The sequence below is a fragment of the Anas acuta genome, chromosome 11, assembly GCF_963932015.1.
Source record: "Anas acuta chromosome 11, bAnaAcu1.1, whole genome shotgun sequence".
Classification (NCBI taxonomy): Eukaryota; Metazoa; Chordata; class Aves; order Anseriformes; family Anatidae; genus Anas; species Anas acuta.
Window position 1 is genome coordinate 6,894,329 of NC_088989.1, and position 18,617 is coordinate 6,912,945.

The window sequence follows — 18,617 nt, forward strand, 5'->3', positions numbered from 1 at the left end:
CCCCAAAAATATTTGAACATGCTGGTAAGAGCAGTTTGTAAAATAAGCAAGTTTGACAAAAATCTTAAAAATAATCAAGATAAAATAATGCTTCTAATATAGATCTAGTTATTAAGCAATGCAAAAACGCATGGTGGTTTCATGGAACAGCAGAGAAATAGTTCCACACTTCAGGCCTTCTGTTTTCTTCATGTCTGCCCCACGTGCTGGTTATTGTGGACTCACAGCTGTGGCAGTAGCTGCCACTGGAAGGAGTCTGGCATGTGTAGACTTACCTGCTGCATATTTCCTCTTCCACATTGGCTGTGGATGTCGTCTTCTATGTGATGTGCTGGTGGTGTCCCTCTTGCAGGTTTCTTTCTAATCTTAGACTCTTCTCTTTTATTGCTTTGACAGATTGGTGATGAAATCCTAGAGATCAACGGGGAAACTACCAAGAACATGAAGCACGCTCGGGCCATCGAACTGATTAAAAATGGTGGCCGCAGGGTCCGCCTGTTTCTGAAACGTGGAGATGGCTCTGTCCCAGAATATGGTGGGTCAAACTATGAAAACATTCCTTTCTTCCCTGGCATCACTCCATGAATGATTTGTCTCAAGATCTGAAGCGGGAATTCTTTTTTATTTTCCTTTCTCACCAGTGTCTTACCAACCTTTGCAACATATGGTTAATTGCCTCGCTTGTGCTGAATTTTCTACACATTTCATCCTTTGCTTGCTTCCATGGACTTGGGGCGCAGTGTAAGGCAAGATCATCATAGCAGTATTTTTGGTGATCAGAGAGGAAAACAAAACAAAACAAAAAACCTTATTGTCTTGTCCAGCCAAACAAGGAATGTCATTGAACTGTGCCAAACTGTTTCTCAGCGGCTGAATTGTTGTTTCAAATAGGTCTCTACTTCTAATCAATGCAAAAACTGGGATCCTGATTTGTTATTCTGAAGCAGTGAATTTTTTGTTAGGTTTTTCTCTTAGTTCTTGTCTGTATCCATAGACATGAATGCCAAGATGGCTTATGGGATTTTTGCCTTCCCTTAATATTTATGTAAATATTTATAAAGTTATTTAAGAAAAAAAAAATAAGAAAAGCTTTACTACAAAAATATATTGATTTGGCCTCCTGAGCCCTTTTCTCCCCCTTTAAACAGTCTGCTGGTTTCAACTTGTTAATTTGTGAGGTCTGAAAAGGTGTGGAGGTTATGAAAAGGTGCTCTCGTGTCTGTCTTGGGGGAAACACTCAGTCCTTGTTTCTTACTAAGAATTGCATTAGAATTCCTTTTCTTCCCCCGGAGGTTGGATTGCTGGGTGGCTTAACTTAGCACACTATTTAATATTATAATTATGTCTTATTTATTTGAGATAATTGTCAAATATTGTGCCCTCGATGGAGGGCTACTCCCAACCAAAGGTCTTTGAGGTTTCTATAGAAACTGATGATTGAAGGGATGTCCTTTATATTTTTCTCCCCTTATTTGGGTTATTTCTGTGTCAGTAAGTTCTGTGTTTATCATTCACTCCATGTCCTAATAACAAAACCAAAATCCTTCTGCACAATTTATGAACTAGATTTTCTTTTTATTTACTGTACCAAGTTTGAGCATTTCTGCTCACTCTGTTCATTATTTAACTTTAAATGACCAATTCAGAGTATAACCAACAAACAATTGAAGTATTTAATGATACGGAAGGGAAGTTGTGGGTTTACACTTCTGTAATATAAATACCACACCAGAAGGTTCAATGATGGCACTGAAATTCTGTAATGTTCTTTCTACTTTTGTCTTTTCCTATACTCCTTCGGATGTACAGTACTGTATCATATGCTAGACTGCATACATACCCTGTAAATTAAGTGCTTCACATCTCAAAGCATATGTCTGTTGCACTGAGGATGAAAATCCAACACCAATTTTATTTTGGCTAATGCTAAACCACTAAAATGTTCATTCTCCAAGCAAGGATTTAATATACAGGGGCTGCACTACTGTAAAGAATATCCTTGTAACATTTGGGACTCCTTCCTCTCTTCGTTCTGTTCGCTGCAGTCACAAATGGTTCCTCTAATAATGTTAAGTTCCAATATTTTTCTGACTCGATTGGAACGTGCTTCTCTATGAGGCTGTATATTTTTGTAATGAGTTTTGTACTTATTTTTAATGTTGTGGTCTCTGGTGGACTTTATTTTTCGTTGTTGTTTGATTGTTAATGTTTTTTCTATGACATTCTGTGTCGCTGTTCCAGCTGTCTTTTAGAATGGATGCTCTCGTTGTCTGGGTTAATGAATCACCTCTTAGATGTCTCTTTATGTCACGATAATAACAACTGCTGTCTTTGCAGCCTTATATTTGGGTGAAGCCTAGACAATCTGACTGGAAAAATAAACTTTCTTTATTCTAAGATAAAATATGAAGATTTTTCTTTCTTTCACCTTTAATATAGGGAATCTAAATTTTCTACTTTTCTCTTTCTCTTTCTCTTACTTTTCTTGGTGCTGGGCTCTTCCTTCCTCAGCGATGATACCTCCTAATATCGCTGCATGTATGAGAAATGACAAGCTCGGGGAGTCTTGCTTCTACCTTATGGGCCATAATCAAACTACGGTTTGTAGCTAAAATCAATATTAGGTGTTTTTGTGCTGTGGCCTAATTCCCTCACATTGCTTTCCGCTTCGCTATATTTTATATGTACAGCAATTCATTCCGAGCACCCTGCGTCCCCCGAATTGTAAGTACACCACTCAACACGTGTAAGCCTCGTTTGTACCTTGTGCCATAGCCAGGTTGCCACAAGCCGCGTGCTTACAGCCACGGAGAAGTGGTGTGGTCCTCCAGCGGCTGCCTGGAAAAGCTAATAAGCAAAAACGCACGCACGTGAGTCGCACCATGGGTTTCACCTGGAAATCACCAAAATAACAGCCCATGCACACACTGACCCTCCCGAGCTAAGGAATGGAAATGCCACCAGATGGGAGACACGTTGTGGTGACAGGAGCCAGGAGCGGGCACAGTGTTTGGCATGGGGGAGGGAAAACAAAAAGGAGAAAAGCAGAAAAATTTCTGTCCCCGCAAGTGTTTGTGAGGGTTTTTGGTCATTGCCAGTGGGACAGCCCACCTTGAGGTTAGTGCAAGCAGCAGGGAGTACGCAGGGAGTGTAGCTAACACCGGCCCTGCTGCCGTGTAGAAGTTACTTTAAAAAGAAGATAACCAAGTAAAATAAATGCTCACATTAAGTCAGCACAGATACCTTCATGTTTGCCGTGTCTCTAATGAATCATTCATAAACATCCGTTACAAATGACGAGGGTGATTGTAGCTAAGCTACTGTGCAGGGCTGGGGTTTGGGTTTGGGGGGGTTATCCTGCTGCTTTGCAGTTTGTTACAGAGGTAGCTCAGCTGTATTTTACCTGAAACGCTACAGGAAAATAATGAACTGGAGATTAGGTTTTAATCAAAGCCATTCTACATATTACAATACCTTTCCATTGCTTTGATACAAAAAAAAAAAAAATCATACCTTCTGTCATCATTTGTTGAATCATTGTGGCAAAACCAAAATCTACCCTAGGACTTCTAATAACGTGGCAGAATTAAGTGAGATTAAGTAAAATGGAAATTGCTTGATTACAGTCTAATTCTCACACATTCAAAACGTTATTTTACAAGGTCAAAACATAATAATCAAATCTGTTTTCTGTGGCTTTTTTCTGCTATTTGAAACAAAGCCTCCCACAACTGGAAGGCAATGCTTTCAAAAGACTTAAAAGAAAAAATCATTTCCTAACGGCCCTCTTTATTGGAAACTGTTAAAAAAAAAAAAAATCCAACAACCCAAACTACATTTTTTTACCCCACTGTAGAGAAAGTAGTGTGAGCGAAACATTGTGAATTGGGCTTGGGGGAAATGTAAAATGCCCCATGACAAGAAGAGCATAAAGGCGATATCAGCTTGGACCAAAACACGGCTCATGAACAGAGCAGCACCAGTACTAACCTGTAACTCTCGTTGTTCGCAGTTAAATTAACAAAAGCTCCGGTTAGCCTTCGCTGACTGCTTTAACAGTTGTTTGTTTTTGTCACTAATGAAGTCTGAAGAGTGCTAAGTGGTGTCACGGCGCCGCAGAAGGCTTCGGTACCAAACGCTTTGCTGTTATTTTCTTTCAGACCCCAGCAGTGACAGGAACAGTCCCGCCACAGGTTCACAAAATGTATCGGAAATGAAACCCGCGCCATCCGACCGACGGCAGCACCCATCATTGGAGTCCAGTTATCCACCAGACCTTCACAAATCATCACAACATGGGGACAGGCGGACTTACGTTAGAGACCTAAAAGGCAGCAGAGAGGTTAGCAGACATCCCAATGAACACCACACTTGGAATGGGACTTCTAAATCCAACGACACCGTGCCAGGCAGGAGGACGGAGAGGTCGCCGGACAGGAGGCGCGAGAGGCAGCCGGAGAGGGCGGTGGTGAACGGGCAGAAGAGGAGGTCTCCCGAAAAGCGGAGGGAAGGGACGAGGAGCGCTGACAACACCCTGGAGAGGCGGGAGCGGCACGAGAGGAGGAGAGACCTCTCCCCGGAGAGGCGCAGGGAGCGCTCGCCCAGCCGGCGCCGGCGCTCGCTGGAGAGACTCACGGAGCCGAGGAGGTCGCCCGAGAGGAGAAGAGAGGCCTCCCTCGACCGGCGGGCCAAGTCGTCCGACCGACGGAGGGAGAGGTCGCCCGACAGACGGCTCAGGGAGGAGCGAGCCGGCCACCGGGAGAGGGAAGACCCCAGCTGGAAGCACGAGGCGAGCCGCCGGCACCTGCCCGAGCAGCGCAGGCGGCCCTACAAGGAGTGCAGCACCGACCTCAGCATCTGAGGGGTCCCCCGGGGTCCCCGTCGCCTGCCCCACACCGCTGGAGCAGAGGAGAGAGCGTGGGAGCTGGAAGGATCCGGCCTCCGCAAGGCGAGGAGACACCCGGCACCTGCTGGTCCTACAAACCTTTTATGCAGATGAAATCTTATAACAAACAAACAAACAAAAAAAAAGTGTTGTGCCTGATGTATAATATTAAAGAAAGTATTTTTCAGTGTATTCTTTTTTTTTTTTTTTAATTACTTGCCAAATGTTGGTCCTAAAGGATTATAAAGTTTTGTTTCTACATTCTTTGTAGATTTCTTAAGAGTAATTCCTTTATCGGGCTACTTTCCCCCCTCCCCACTATAGTAAATGGGGGTAGCCAGTAATATAATATAGGTAAAGGATTTTATGACCAAGTTTGAATAATTTGATCCAGACTGTTCTCTAGTGACTCACTGCTACACTGTATGTAGAAAATTTTTTAAGGGTTGGGGGTGGGGAAGGAAGAAAATTGTTCATCTCAGTAGGAATGGAGCGCTCCTGCTGAAGGAATTAAAAAAGAAAGAGACAAAATGTTCCTAAAATTGCAAGAACTGTTTGAAGAGACTACTGTTTCAATGAAGGATATTTATAATAATAATAAATAATAAATAAATAAAAAAGAACAAAAAAAAAAAACCCACACAGCACAAGATGATTTACGATGAGGAATTTCTAGTTTGTTCCATGAACAGTTTATACTTTCAGGCCCCCTCTACAGGATGCGCAAAGGCAGAAAGACTGGTAACCACCATGCCTGTGTCACACACTAACGTAGACTGTTGATCTCTCATTAGCCTCAGCAACACTTAACGATATGTCATTAAGGCAGCCACCGCAGCCCTGCTCATCTTCTAGATGTATATGGACAGCAACCCGAGCATGCATGGTATTGTTTGTCTGCTTTGAAGCAAGGGAAGGGAACGGGATCGTGGGACAAGGCGCAATGCGGTGGGGAGCGGAGTCCTCCCTTGGAGCGGGTGTATTCCTTCTGCTCAGGCCAAACCAGTGGGCTTTTCTTACTTTGCCAAATTCAGAAAATTCCCCTTCTTGCTTGGTATTTAAGTTTTTAGTTTACTGGTTCATCCTTACTGAGACAAAAGGAGTGCACTTGCTGGGGGAAAAAATAAAAAAGGCAAAAAAAAAAAAAAGGATGTATCAAAGGAAAAACATGGGCAAAAAGAGGCAATCAGTGGGACAACCTGGTTGTAGAAGCCTATCCATACTGGTTATATGCTGTAAATTTGAGTCTAAGAACAGCAGCAAAAGGGAAACCTGCAAGTTTCTAAGTTGTATTTTCAAATTTGCAAGTTGTGTGGTAAGTCTGCTGTAGCATTGGTATAAGATTTTAATGGATTACTGCCTAGCTGAGCCAAAATGTTTGCCGTTACTGTTGGACCACTAAAGTAAACTGCTGCTTTTTACAGTGCATTGGTGTGTACATGTATACTGTTTCACATTTTCCATATGAACACAAAAACATTGCAAGTCTATCACTGTTGTTGCCATGGTACTGTAAAAACAAAACCAAGAAAGAAGATGGCCGATCATTGTGTGTACAGTTTAAATTGTAATTAATAGAGCCTGTTGGAAAAAAAAAGAAAAAAAAAAAAAGAAAAAACAAACAAAACAAAACTGTTGCCTTTTTCTTGTATAAAAGAGGATTTATGACAAAATTTAGCTGTGAGGAATGTGATTAAGTGTTTATATTTCTGAAAATGGAACAAATTGATTCAGGGGGATATATTTTAATGTAAACTGAATCAGGTATGTAAAGCTGTTTTAAAATGGGAGACTATATAAGTAATTCTAAAGCTTTTGTTGGTTTGAATATCATTTCTTTCTTCATGGTGGGCCTGCTTATATATTACTAAGCACATGTATGCAGTCTCTGTTCTTCAATCATCATTTCTTGCAATGTGCTATAGACACAATGCTCTTTTCGGTGTTGATGAAAAGCAGTATGTGGGCCAATCTTTTTTATAAAACACTATGCATATATAAATACTACATTGTTCATAGCTTTATTTGACTTATTGGGTTTATACATAACACTAGGATGAGTAGATGTGGACTTACCCAGTACAAGCTTCTTTCCTCGGAACAGACACTATGTATATGATGTAGCAACAAAGAAGGAGAAAGTCTGTGAATGCTATTTTTATTATCAAATAAAGTTTTCCATACAAAGCATACATACGAGTGTAGTGATAAGATAAAGGAGTAGCCACAACTTAATGTTACTTACTCATCCCTGTCTAAATTAATAAACGGTAGGTTACAGTTTCCGAGGGTCCTCCATTGCATACGTTAACCATTTGACGAGCTTTAAAGCAAACGTGCCCAGTTTTCCAGTATAAGATTTTCTTCCCTAGAATAATCAGAAGCTAAGTGTTTAGGTGGAGCAGGGTTTGTTATTACGCCTGGCTTTTGTGTCACTGTTCAAGATCATCACATGCACGGTCCTTCAAGATCATCACACGCAGCAGTGAACAGTTTTTATATCCACCACAGTGCCTGCAAATGTGGTCTGAGTCTTTAAGGGTATGTTTGGGTCAATGAGAAAGTTTATGGACGTTTTAGGTTTGAATCTTTTATGATGCCCAGTGCTTTTTTACTATGAAATTATATTGCGATGGAATACATTGCTCCTGACTTTGTATCTTCTGCTGTTTATACTGTTTACACTCTCCAAGATCACGTAATAGCATAGTTTAAATGAGCTTAACTCATTAGGTGAGTCTTAAGCTTTTGAAATGTTTTTTTTATGTAAAAGACGATATTACATAACACTGAAATTTTATATTACAAAACATTTAATTTAAAAAATACTGAAAGATGAGGAGAAAAAAATATGCAGTTGCTCATAATGCCTTTCTAGTGGTGGCATCCTTTCTACTGCTTCCAAACCCACTGAGAAGGAGTCCTGCTCTAAAGCAGGGCATTACAGCTCTGTATTCCATGGGGCAACTCTATTCCCTTTAATTCATTCCAGCTTTACTTCTGACCATGAAATACTTATATTTTTTCAAAACTTCTAAAAATGAAAAGAAACGCTTTTTTAGACTGTAACTTTGCTGTTTTCCAGCAATAAAAAAAGCTTGTTTTTGATGAAGAAGTGAAAAGTTTATGAAATGGTAAGTGAAAAATCTCAGCAACTTGATATTGTTAGTTTCTCTTTATTTTCCTTTTTTTTTTTTTTTTTTTTTTTTTGACATCTTTTTTATCTTATTAGTGTTACATGGTCAGGATCCTGTACCTTTTTTTTTTATTTTATTTTATTTTATTTTTTGTCTGCAGAGGGGCTGTTCACCAGCATGAAGAATTCTGTGGGTTTTGATCATTTTGTTGGAGTTAGAAGGAACTTCTAAGTTAGCTGCACTATGTTTGCTGCCTTTATTCGTTTTCACTGAGTTCCCTCCTCCTTGAATATTCATTCCTTGGCATTCGAGCCAGTGTTTTATTTAATAGTGATCTTGTGTTAAATCCATCTGCTGTACTATGCTTGTTTTATCACCGTAGAAGTAATTATAGATACTGTTCTCCTCCTCAGTTTGATACCTTTTGTTACAACAGGCTTTCAGCTCTGTCTCTTGGCTGACTGTTCTGCTGAAGAATATTATAAATGGCTCATAATATGTTCAGTTTATTTGGCTTTCATAAATAGTACCAGGAAAAGATGTCATTTATGACCTGCTGCTGCCATCTGTAAATGTGTGCTTGTTAGACCTTTGAGGTTGCTTTTTTTTTTTTTTTTTTTTTAAGATAAATCTTTAAAAAAGAAAGAAAAAAAAAGAGTAGGAACTAAAAAAGTACCCTAATTTACTCAGCAGTTGTTGTAAATCGCATGAGTCTGAGATGATGCCAGGATCTCGGTTGGATGTGATGCTAATCCATCAGCATTACTCCCTGTGTATATAATGAAGAGGCAGTAAAGTGTCGTACAAATGGAAAATTGTGGGGTCTCGGGATGGAAAGGAGTGTAAAATATGTGCTGCCACAATCACTGCTGCTTAATGCATGTAGAAATTCAATGGTTAAACTGACCATATTATGACAATCTGCCACACAAGCCCTAACTTCAAGTCAGAGATTGCTTTTCAGAATTTAAGACAGTTTTACTTCTTTTTCTATATTGCCTTTATTGCCATAAACTTGTAGCAAGATAGTGCTATACCTGTACAACACACTGGGGAATAATAAAAAAAAAAAGGCTCAGCCTTTGTAGGACATCCTCTTCTCTTCCAAGTTCCTACTAGAGGCCCCCAAACCACATCTTCAAAAGAACTCCTGGCAATTAGCATACAGGTTGCTGTGATGTGAAATTTACCCTTTACAGTGCTCCTCTAAAAAATAAATGGCCATCAAAGTTTAAAAATGCAAAGTTTAAATGTGGACACAGAGTTTCTAAAATATTTTAAATCATTATGTTTCTTGATATTTATAGGAGAGAGAGACAGCACACATGCTCCTTCCCAGATGGAATTGTGATAGCTGCAGGATTGTTTCTAAAAACAAACTAACAAATTCAGTCAAAATGTAAGAAGTTGTCTGCAGAATGGTGTCTGTATTTTCAATTAAATACCTACAAGTGGATATGGTTCTGAGTACATCCTATCTAGGATATACTAGGGTATAAATGCCATTAAAATGAAGTGAGGCTTACACATGAGTTTGGGCTCAGGCAGTTTTAATGTTTATTAACTATATAATTAATATAATAATAAGTAGTTTATGGTGCTATAGTTTATTTTATATAAATACATATAAAAATAGTATATTTTTTATTCACTAATATTTATTAACCCCCATATTCCGGCAGAATTTAGTGCCCAAATTACTTTGCATATCTGGGCCTATGGGCACGAGCAGACAAGCTCTGGCCAGTCAGCAGAAAGTCAGCAGAAAGTAGTGCATGCCCCAGTGCTTCCATTTCAGAGCAAATCAGACATCTCTGCATAAACCCATTTCAGTGAAAACGGGAGGTAAATCAACGCACCCCACACTGAAGCAGCAGAGATGAACACCCACCAGCAATGTTGCTGGCTGTCTGGGCAGGTGTGGGGGAGTTGAGGAGGGCTGTTATCCTCAGCAAATCTCTGTCAGCGTGCAAATTGCAAATCCTGCGTTTCAAAGAGTTGTCTGAACCTCAAGATGTTGAAGCTGAAATGGAGGCGGTTTCTTCTCTTCAAGGAGACTTATTTACTTTAATTTTGCAACAAATATTTTCTTAAAAGAGAACTTTTGGGGAGGTTTGTTGCAGCAAGAGGGAGAGAAGAGCGGAAAATGGTCTGCTGAGAAATACTTTGGTCGAGTGTTTTCTTTGGTCATATCCAACCAATTGCAAATTGGTGGCATTGTGCCTCAGCCAAGGTTGTTGGGTCCATTCCTAGGCTGATGGGACTTTGGTGCTTTCTGCAAGAAGTCAGGCTTGTATGGAACAGGAATTAGACATTGCTTATGTGGCTCTCACAGACCAGGCTTCATCTCCACTCCTGTGTCATCTACAACCAGTCTTAACTTTCCTTCTTCTGCTGTTTTTCAGAAATTTCAGTCTTCAGATTTTCTGCCTGTCATTAGAGGACTGAGGTTAAGTGACGTTAGCTTGCATTTGCTGTGAGCTAAGGGCGTACATTTGGGTGTATTTGGGGCTGAGCTTATCTGCAGTAATTTGTTGAGTCAGGAAAACTGGATGGTGAGACTGTTCCTCCAAGCTGCTGCCTTTAAGTATGAATGAGATCCGTTGAATTGGTGATCTTGCTTCTGTCTGAGGGTAGTCGGAAACAGGAATGTCTGGGGGAGGAAGTTGGCTGAGGCTCATTCCATATGTGCTAGAGAAAATATTGATTGGATACGGAAGCAACTTGGAGAGTTTCTTGAGGACTCGGGCTTTTGTTCTACATAAACGAGCAGTTTTTGCTCATTGTTTCTCAGTAAAGTTCTTCTGGATCCTGTTTTTGCTTCTAAGACTCCAGTTTGCTTTGGGGGACCCCCAGGCAACTTCTTTCCTCTCTATTTGATCCAACAATTGTTGCCACTGCTTTGAAGTGCTGAGTCTGCTGGCAAAGCCCTTGTCTTTGTAACCTTTGAGCTGCAGTTGTGCAACGCGGGGCTAAAGTCCAAGAGCACGAGGCAGTTGTACAGTACAGCACCAGGGACGGTCAGTACGGTCCCCTCCTATTCCTCAGTGGAAACGGAGGTCCCAACCACAGGCATGGAGAGCTGAGGAGAGGGCAACCTCGGGACACAGACAAAGCCAAGAATCACTCTCTGAAGGAGCACCAAAGTACCACGTCCTGTGGGTTTCCAGATGTGACATAAAAAAACTAAAAGCGGTTGTAAGATTTATGTGGCTGATTCACAGTACTGACTTCATTATTCTGTGAAATGTACTGAATGGTTAGAAGATGTTTAAAGATGGTCCCAGTGTGAGTTATTAACATGGTATTAATAGCAGTAACAGAAAGAAAAGACCATAAGAAAATATATGGCATATGTTTCTTGTCATGCGTTCTTATTTTCTTGCTGAGGTGGCTGTACTGTTGAGGATGCATCAGACATCTGTTTTCCTTCTCCAGTCCCTTCTGTGTTTGAAAGGATAACTGGATGGGACAGGTATTTTTAGACAAAATACTGGGGATGTCAGAAAGAAATCTTCTTGCTGGAACCTTAGAGAAAAAGTCTGAAACAGGTCCTCAGTGGCCCTTATAAAGTATCCCTTTATACAAGTGATACTTGATATCACTGAATATACATTTGCTACCCTGAAAAGCTTAGTTTTTAATAAGAGGAACTGCTAACTAAACTTTCCTAATGTGTGGCATGCATTGGCAAAAACATTTTCTTTTCCCTGCCTAATTAACAGGATTGAAAGTTGACTACAACCGAAGCTCCTTGTGCCTTTGGGACAGCTCGGTCTGGAAGTTTTCAGTTTAATTGTGCAATAACAATGCAAAAATATGCAAATGATAAACAACTCTGAGGTGCTTAACACGGCAACACGCACACAGTTTTGATTCTCTAGAGCCTGTGTTGAGAGCCCAGAACAAGCCAAGCCTGCACAAGGGACCCTGTACCTATGGGGTGCATCGCAGCTGGGCTGCCCTTACACCCACGGTCAGTGGCCTAAATGGGTGGGCACGCAGATCTGCATCGCTCCCGAACACATGTGCACATCTCTGGGACATCCCAGAGCCTGCATGGGTGGGTTTTCCCCGTGAAGATTTCCAGTAAGGAGGAACTCTTCGTTTTGCTGAGAGCAGTAACTAACACTGCCATCCCCTGTGTCATTGCACCGACTCAAATATTTTAGCCTGAAGTTCTGTCTTCGAGATTAAACTCTGTATGCAACTAATATTAATATTTATGACCATTGCTTCTGTTATAGCATTGCTTCAACGTATGGGAAAAATTCATGTCCCTCTGCTTACTACGGATTTCATTCATTAGGATGGCTCTCCTTATTTCAAATAAGATTTAATATGAATAGCTCCTTCTTCTCATATAGCTTCATGGTCTTTCCAAATTACTTATCCTTTTTACTGACATGTATTACAGCAACGCAGTTTCATGATTTTCACCTCAAAATTTCTTCTGTAAAAACAATGTGCTCAAATTCAGTAGGAAGAAATGGACATGCACTGGCTTCAGGTTTAGACTTGTTTTAGTCCCTGTTTCATTGAGAAAAATTATCCATAATGATAGCTGTTGGGAGAGAAGAGTCGAGTGAATTTCATAGTAAAATAATGAATGAGTAAAGAGACAAGCAGACTGTCGTTATGGGCTTCATAAAAAAAAAAAAAAGAAAAAAAAAAGGTTGTATGTTTGATTTTACTTTTGTCCAAAATGAAGTCTGGTTTTCAGTGTGTGTTTGTACTTATGGAGATGTTTTGTTTTATGTTTTCCTGCTCACCTTCCTACCTGAATTATCCCGTGGCTGCTAACACCTCATGATTTATATCACTGTCTTGGTATATCTCTTTTGATAAAGTGGCATATCGTTGATTCCTTTATTTTCAGCATGCTCTTTGTCTCTATCAACTCTTACTGCAAGCCGCAGCAATTCATTCTTTCTCAGTCTCTGGTTCCTACAAGGTCTTGTACTAAAGGCAGGATGCTGTGAGATTTGGGGCTTCATTTATCACAGCAGAATTGCATCAACAGTTTTGCAGCAAAGTGGAGAAGCTGGGAAAATACTGAGAAGCTGCACAAGCAGATTTCATACATCAGGCTCTATTAGCAAAAAAACAATTTTCCAATTTTGCGCAAAAACAGAGCAACTTTTGTTTGCATGGAGTCCTGCCAAACCCACATTAATCGTATTTAATTTGCTTGCTTGGAGCCCAGATGAAAATGCTTTTCAAATAATTAGTTGACTGCAATCATGGAGATCCTGATTCAGAAAAAAGCCTTGCTCAGGAAAGCATACAAGCATGTGCCTGAGTTATGTTGAAGTCAGGGATGTAATCATTTAATTAAGAACCTTTCTGAGGTCTGGAATGTTCACTGGAGTCATAATGACCAGCATTGTCTCAACTTATGCCAGAAAAAGCACCACTTGTGGTCTACTGATTAATGGTTTTCGTGCTTTTTCTATCCTTGGCTTTTTCTTAACCATTTGGACAAGGATCTCCACTGCCAAGACTTGCTCCACACGTGCTATCAAGTGGCAAATCCTCTTTTACACTATGAGTGCATTCAAAACCTGGCTGTGCCTCTGTATCCAGTTATTGGCCTCTCCCTGCCCATGATGTTCCTCTTCGTGGTGTCTTCCTAATGCGTCTCTGCTTGCTGTCTGGGGATGGAAACTGGATCTAGTCTGGAGATGTCCATTCACCTAATTGCGTTAGATGAATTATCCTTTCTCTCTCTTGTTAGCCAGTAGCAAATATTCAGAGGGTTTCTACATTTTATTTTGCCACATGGTCCTTGTGCTGGGCAATGTTCCCAGTCTTGCCATGGTGTTCCATGGCTCAGGCTCAGGTGTGTACCAGGCTGGTAGGACATCCTGGCATCGTGGGCATCAAGAGATCCTGGCTGAGGGGGCTCAGCATGAGCTGCAGGATGCAGACCAGAAAGGTGCACCACATGTACCCTCAGGGAATCCTGTGCTGTCGGCGAGCACAATTTTGTATTGAAATTAAGGTGCCAAAAACCAGGTGCACAGAACAGTGTGGGGTGGTCCAAGTAAAACAGTGTTTCCATAGCAATGAAGTAGTTATGTACTGCGTGAATGGTCTGAAGTTCAAAGAGAATCAGAAGGAGAAGCTGAAGTTTGAGTATTTTCTGTGGTGTAAGTGGACCAGAAATACTGAGGGAAAGGCAGATTTTGCAATAAAGATAAAACCAAGTGCATAAAAATCCATTCTCTTAAAAAATAATTTTAAAAGGCCTGTCAGAATGATAGTCAGGGTAGCATTTAGCTCTTGATGACTAAGGTAAGAACAAAAAGACTGCAAAAAACAAGCAAACTGGAAAGGTAAACAGCTGAAGAGAGATTTCCTGCAATAGATAGCAAACAGTTTTCCAAATGTTCTTATATTTTGCCAAAACTTTAAACTTTTGAAAATTCTACCTTCCTATAAGCTTGTCCACACAGATACACAAAAGCAGCCCACCCTTCAAGAGTAACTGTGGTTTTCCTCTGTCAGCACCGCACAAAGAAAAATGGCAGTGGAAATGTTTCAACGTGGAATGAAAATACGAATGCTGTAGATAAAGCAGCAGAGAAGTGACGAGGAAATGGAAAAAAACCTTGTGCTGCTCTCCTTTTCCCCACACACGCTCGTTTTCTTTCTTTGCATATTTAGCAGGGTTAAAACTAGGTCAGACCCTACCAGCCATGTGCTGGGGCTGCTGCCCGTTTCCAGGGCTGCTACGAGGTACCCGCTAGGGCTGCCGAGCCTGATCCTGCTCTGGAAGACCACGGCGTAAATTGGAGCAGCCGCAGAGGCAACAGGAATGGAGAAGCTCATGCCCTGCAGACCCAGCCTGATCCTTACGGCGTGATCTTGAAGGACCAGGGTTGTTTTTTTGTGTGTAAATAGGACTTATCCTTACAGCAGGAGTCAGGGACAAGATGTGCAAGCATTGACACTTGTGCTGGGCTGAGTACAAGGCTGCTTGACCACGAGCTCCTTGGTTTCCAGGTCGCTCTGCAGCTGGTTACAGATTTATTTATTTATTTATTTTTAACTGAAATGGGGTTTAAAGGGCAGGCCAAGGCCCAGTAACTAAAGCTCCATAGGTCTCTGAAATGAACCCATCTTTACAGACGAGCGTAAATCCTGGTATGCTGACACTGCAGCGATATATTAGTCCTGACAAATGGACCCTTAACACATCAGGGTCGATATTGACAAGGTGAGGGATTTAGTTTTTCTTCAGAAACAGAGAAGAAGTCGATGGGAAGGGAGGCCCTCCCCCAGCGCGCCTCTGAGAAGCTGCCAACACAAATGCACCCCATAACTTCTGCTTCTTGTGAGAAACTTGAAGGGCACAGAGACTTTGTGTACCAGGCTAGCGAGAATGTGCCTGCTCTTCTTTGGATGGGACTTTATTCTTTTTGTCTTTTACCTTTCTCTGGTGGCTAGTAACTTGAGATTTGTGTGGCTTGGCTCAAGAATAACGTGGGGGCTGGCATGGGGCTGGGGGCAGCTCACCCACCCCTCTCTGCACAAGGACAGAGGCATCTTGCAGCCAGAGCCGTGATGGTTCTGAGCAGATTCCTGCTTCCACATGAGCTGGTTGGTCCCTCAACACCTGCTACGTATTTTGTATGATACGTGCATGTACACAGCCCCAGTCCTCCCGCTCAGGATTTTCCACATGCTACATGCACCACAGACTTGTTTTTTTCCTCCCACCACCGAAAAAGTGAATCTGAAGTGTTCCTTCAATCAAGATTTAAATCCACCAGCTCCTCACCTAACTGCAGGCTGCTCCCCCGTGTGCTCCCAGCTCTTGGCAGCCTTTGGCTGTGGGTGTCCTTCCCACCTCAGTAGTCTCTGATGCTGCTTGCTAATCCCCCGTGGCATAGGGGTGAAGGGGGAGATGGCTTTTCTAAACTCCCTGACCCCTTTGAGTGACAGTGGTTTGGTTTTTCCCCCCATGAAGCATGTCCCTTACAGCAGCTTAGCCTTTGAAGTGGATTGGGTCTGGACATGGGAAGCAGGCTTCAGGCAGGGTAGGAGCTCCTCAGCTACTGGGCTTAGGGGAGGAGAATACAGGTGGGCTGCCAAAAACAGCAGTGAGCTCAGAGCCCAGCAAGAGGCGGGGATACCCCTGTTACATGTGCTGGTGGCCAACACAATGCACCCCCTCCATGGGACTGGGGATGGGCATGTTGGAGGATGCTTCAGGCATCCACAGGCAGCAGGAACCTGTGCCCCTACCCATCCTCACTGATGAAAAGGAACTCCCCAAAGCACAAGGACCCTCTGACTCTTTTGGACCTGACCAGCAAAGCCACGTCCCTGGGGTGAGGCCCGAATCTTCCTCTGTGCCAGGCATGGGGGCATCAGATGCTTCCAGGAAGGTTATAGTTGAAGTTCCCTATCAGGCACATGTGTTTATCTTGGAGAGCTTGAAGGAGTTATGAATCTGCCAAGTGCATATCAGGCCGAGGTGGAGAGCAGAAGAACAATCATCATCGCTGTGGCAGGCCATATATTATGGCTGGCTTGCCAGGTTGAAGTGTGAATGCAATTTGTCTTTGTGTTTGCTTTAGTGAGGGATAAGAGACTGTTTTGCTTGCTCAGGTGTTTTGAGTCTTTTAACTCAGTTTTTGTCTTGCTGGGTTTGGGAATTATCTCCTAAGTGTTTGTGCATTCCTCCTTCTGAAACTGGAGGTTATTTGTGTGTTTGTTCAGAGTGAAGCAGGTCTGCTTTACGTGCTACTACTTCACTCTCTCATTGATTGCTTTGCTGCTGCTGCAGTTTGGGAGGGGAAGCAGCACAAAGAGGCTGAAGTGGTGTTTCTGTGGGGGGGGATGAAGCACAAGAGCGTGCTGTTTATTCAAGAATTTGTTGCCATGTTTGTTGAGGCAAAGCTGGTTCATATACGTCTCCTCTGCTGCTGCAAGTGAAAGGGACAAAAAGCAAGCATTCCAGTTCAGGTTAGAGGGCTTGTTGGCAGGAGTGACACCTGACAGGGAGGCAAATAGGAGCAGTGGCAATAAGAAAGCCATACAGTGGCAAAAAGTTTGGCCTTACTTCTCGAGTAAGCTGTCTTTCTGCTAACATGGCTGTCTGCTACGGGATCAGAAGTCATTTCATCTGGCCAGGGCAAGGAGCACAGGTCTGCCGGTCCCTGTCCATGCAGTCATGCCTGCAGTGTGATGTTAATGCTAATGTGCAGCTGGTAATACGTTATTGAGAGTTATTGAGTTTGACACTGACAGAGCAAAGATTTTGTAGGATATCTCCAGACACTCATCCTGCAGGGAGAAGGAACCACTCCATAATATTTCACTACCTTGAGATGTCACAGAACATTCCCTCCAAGTGGCCTGCACAAGTGGCTGGATGGGTAGAGGACTTTGTTTCTTCCTTCCCTGGGAATAATTCATCGGCTGACAGCTGTGCCTGCGAAATGATGAGGTGCGTCCCTCAGAAACAAGCCCTGACGATCCACTCAGCACCCAATTCGGTCGCACTGCATCTGTGCACTTGTCGTGGCTCTGTTATGCAACCTCTGCGCCTCTACCCACAGTCTGCTGACATTCATTTATTCATTTGATTTCAGCTCTGCGTGCAGCAACCACTGTCATTTCCATATTACGAAAGGAGGCTGGGAACATGTTGACACAAGGCTTGGGCTCTTGTCTGTGCTCAGATGGCAGATGGGGAAAGCTCTGCACTCATCAAGGAAGAGAGGGTATTCAAGGACGTTTTCCCTTTGGACTGAGGCTCTGTTGGGAGAGGTGAGCAGAAGGGGGGCTTCCGTTCCATGAGAAAGGCTGGAATAAATATTTTGTCCTATTTTTGCGAAGTAAAATTCCAGCTTGCATGACTGGGAAGAGACCAGAACATTGTAACATTCCGTACAAACACAACCAAATTGCTCTGATATTTCCGAAACAAAAATGAGCATGAAAGCTCCAGCAAGAAGTAAATCTTCTTGCTCTGGATGCCCCAAAGGAGTCCTGTCACCCACAGTGAGGACGAGAAGCAGCAGTGGGGCTGTAGAACATGGCACTGCCAGCTCTGCAAGGAAACAAGGAAGCCCCCCCAGTGTCCTCCTGAAAGCCAGAGCTGCCCATCTCTCCCCTACAGCTCAGTGCCTGGAAACACCCACTGTGATATCAGAAGAGGACAGCCTGCAGTAGGCAGAAAAAGATTTAGGGATGATTTTTGGACTAAGTTGTTTCGCGTTTGCCTGGGGCTGTTCAAAAGTGATTTGGATAGTTCTTACTTGATTTCTCACTGTGCTCATCTATCTAGCTAACTAATGCTCTTCAGTCTGCATCTCCTACATTTGCCTCCCCCATCTCTAAGCTGATCTCTCAGCCTGGCATACGAGAAGTATTATGGGTGCATTTCTCATCCGTGTTATGGGATAAAAGCTGCCCTTCTTGTACCATCTGGGGAGGAGGTGGAGGAGCCTGCCACAAAGAGGTGAGGCCAGCAGGTGCCCTTTCCTTTTCTGGGGTTGTCTGCTTGTCCTGGAGGAAGATGAATCTTGGCTCAGAGACAAAACCACAAAACATCTGTTGAATAATCTGCTACAGGTGAC

At 42.5% G+C, this 18,617-nt stretch overlaps 1 protein-coding gene across 30 annotated transcripts in view; it reads left to right on the forward strand.

The window, feature by feature from the left end:
• Positions 1-6,033, forward strand: part of MAGI1 (membrane associated guanylate kinase, WW and PDZ domain containing 1) — a 317,508-nt gene extending 311,475 nt beyond the window's left edge. For 24 of the 30 annotated variants that reach the window (XM_068694405.1, XM_068694393.1, XM_068694394.1 and 21 more), the window contains 2 exons: positions 397-535; positions 4,161-6,033. In XM_068694405.1, the coding sequence (XP_068550506.1) occupies positions 397-535; positions 4,161-4,861 (840 nt within the window). In that variant the 3' untranslated portion in view covers positions 4,862-6,033. Of the gene's footprint in view, positions 1-396; positions 2,405-2,511; positions 2,601-4,160 lie in introns of those variants that run through there. The other 6 variants (XM_068694411.1, XM_068694410.1, XM_068694417.1 and 3 more) reach the window with 2 other exon arrangements.
• Positions 6,034-18,617: the final 12,584 nt, after the last annotated feature.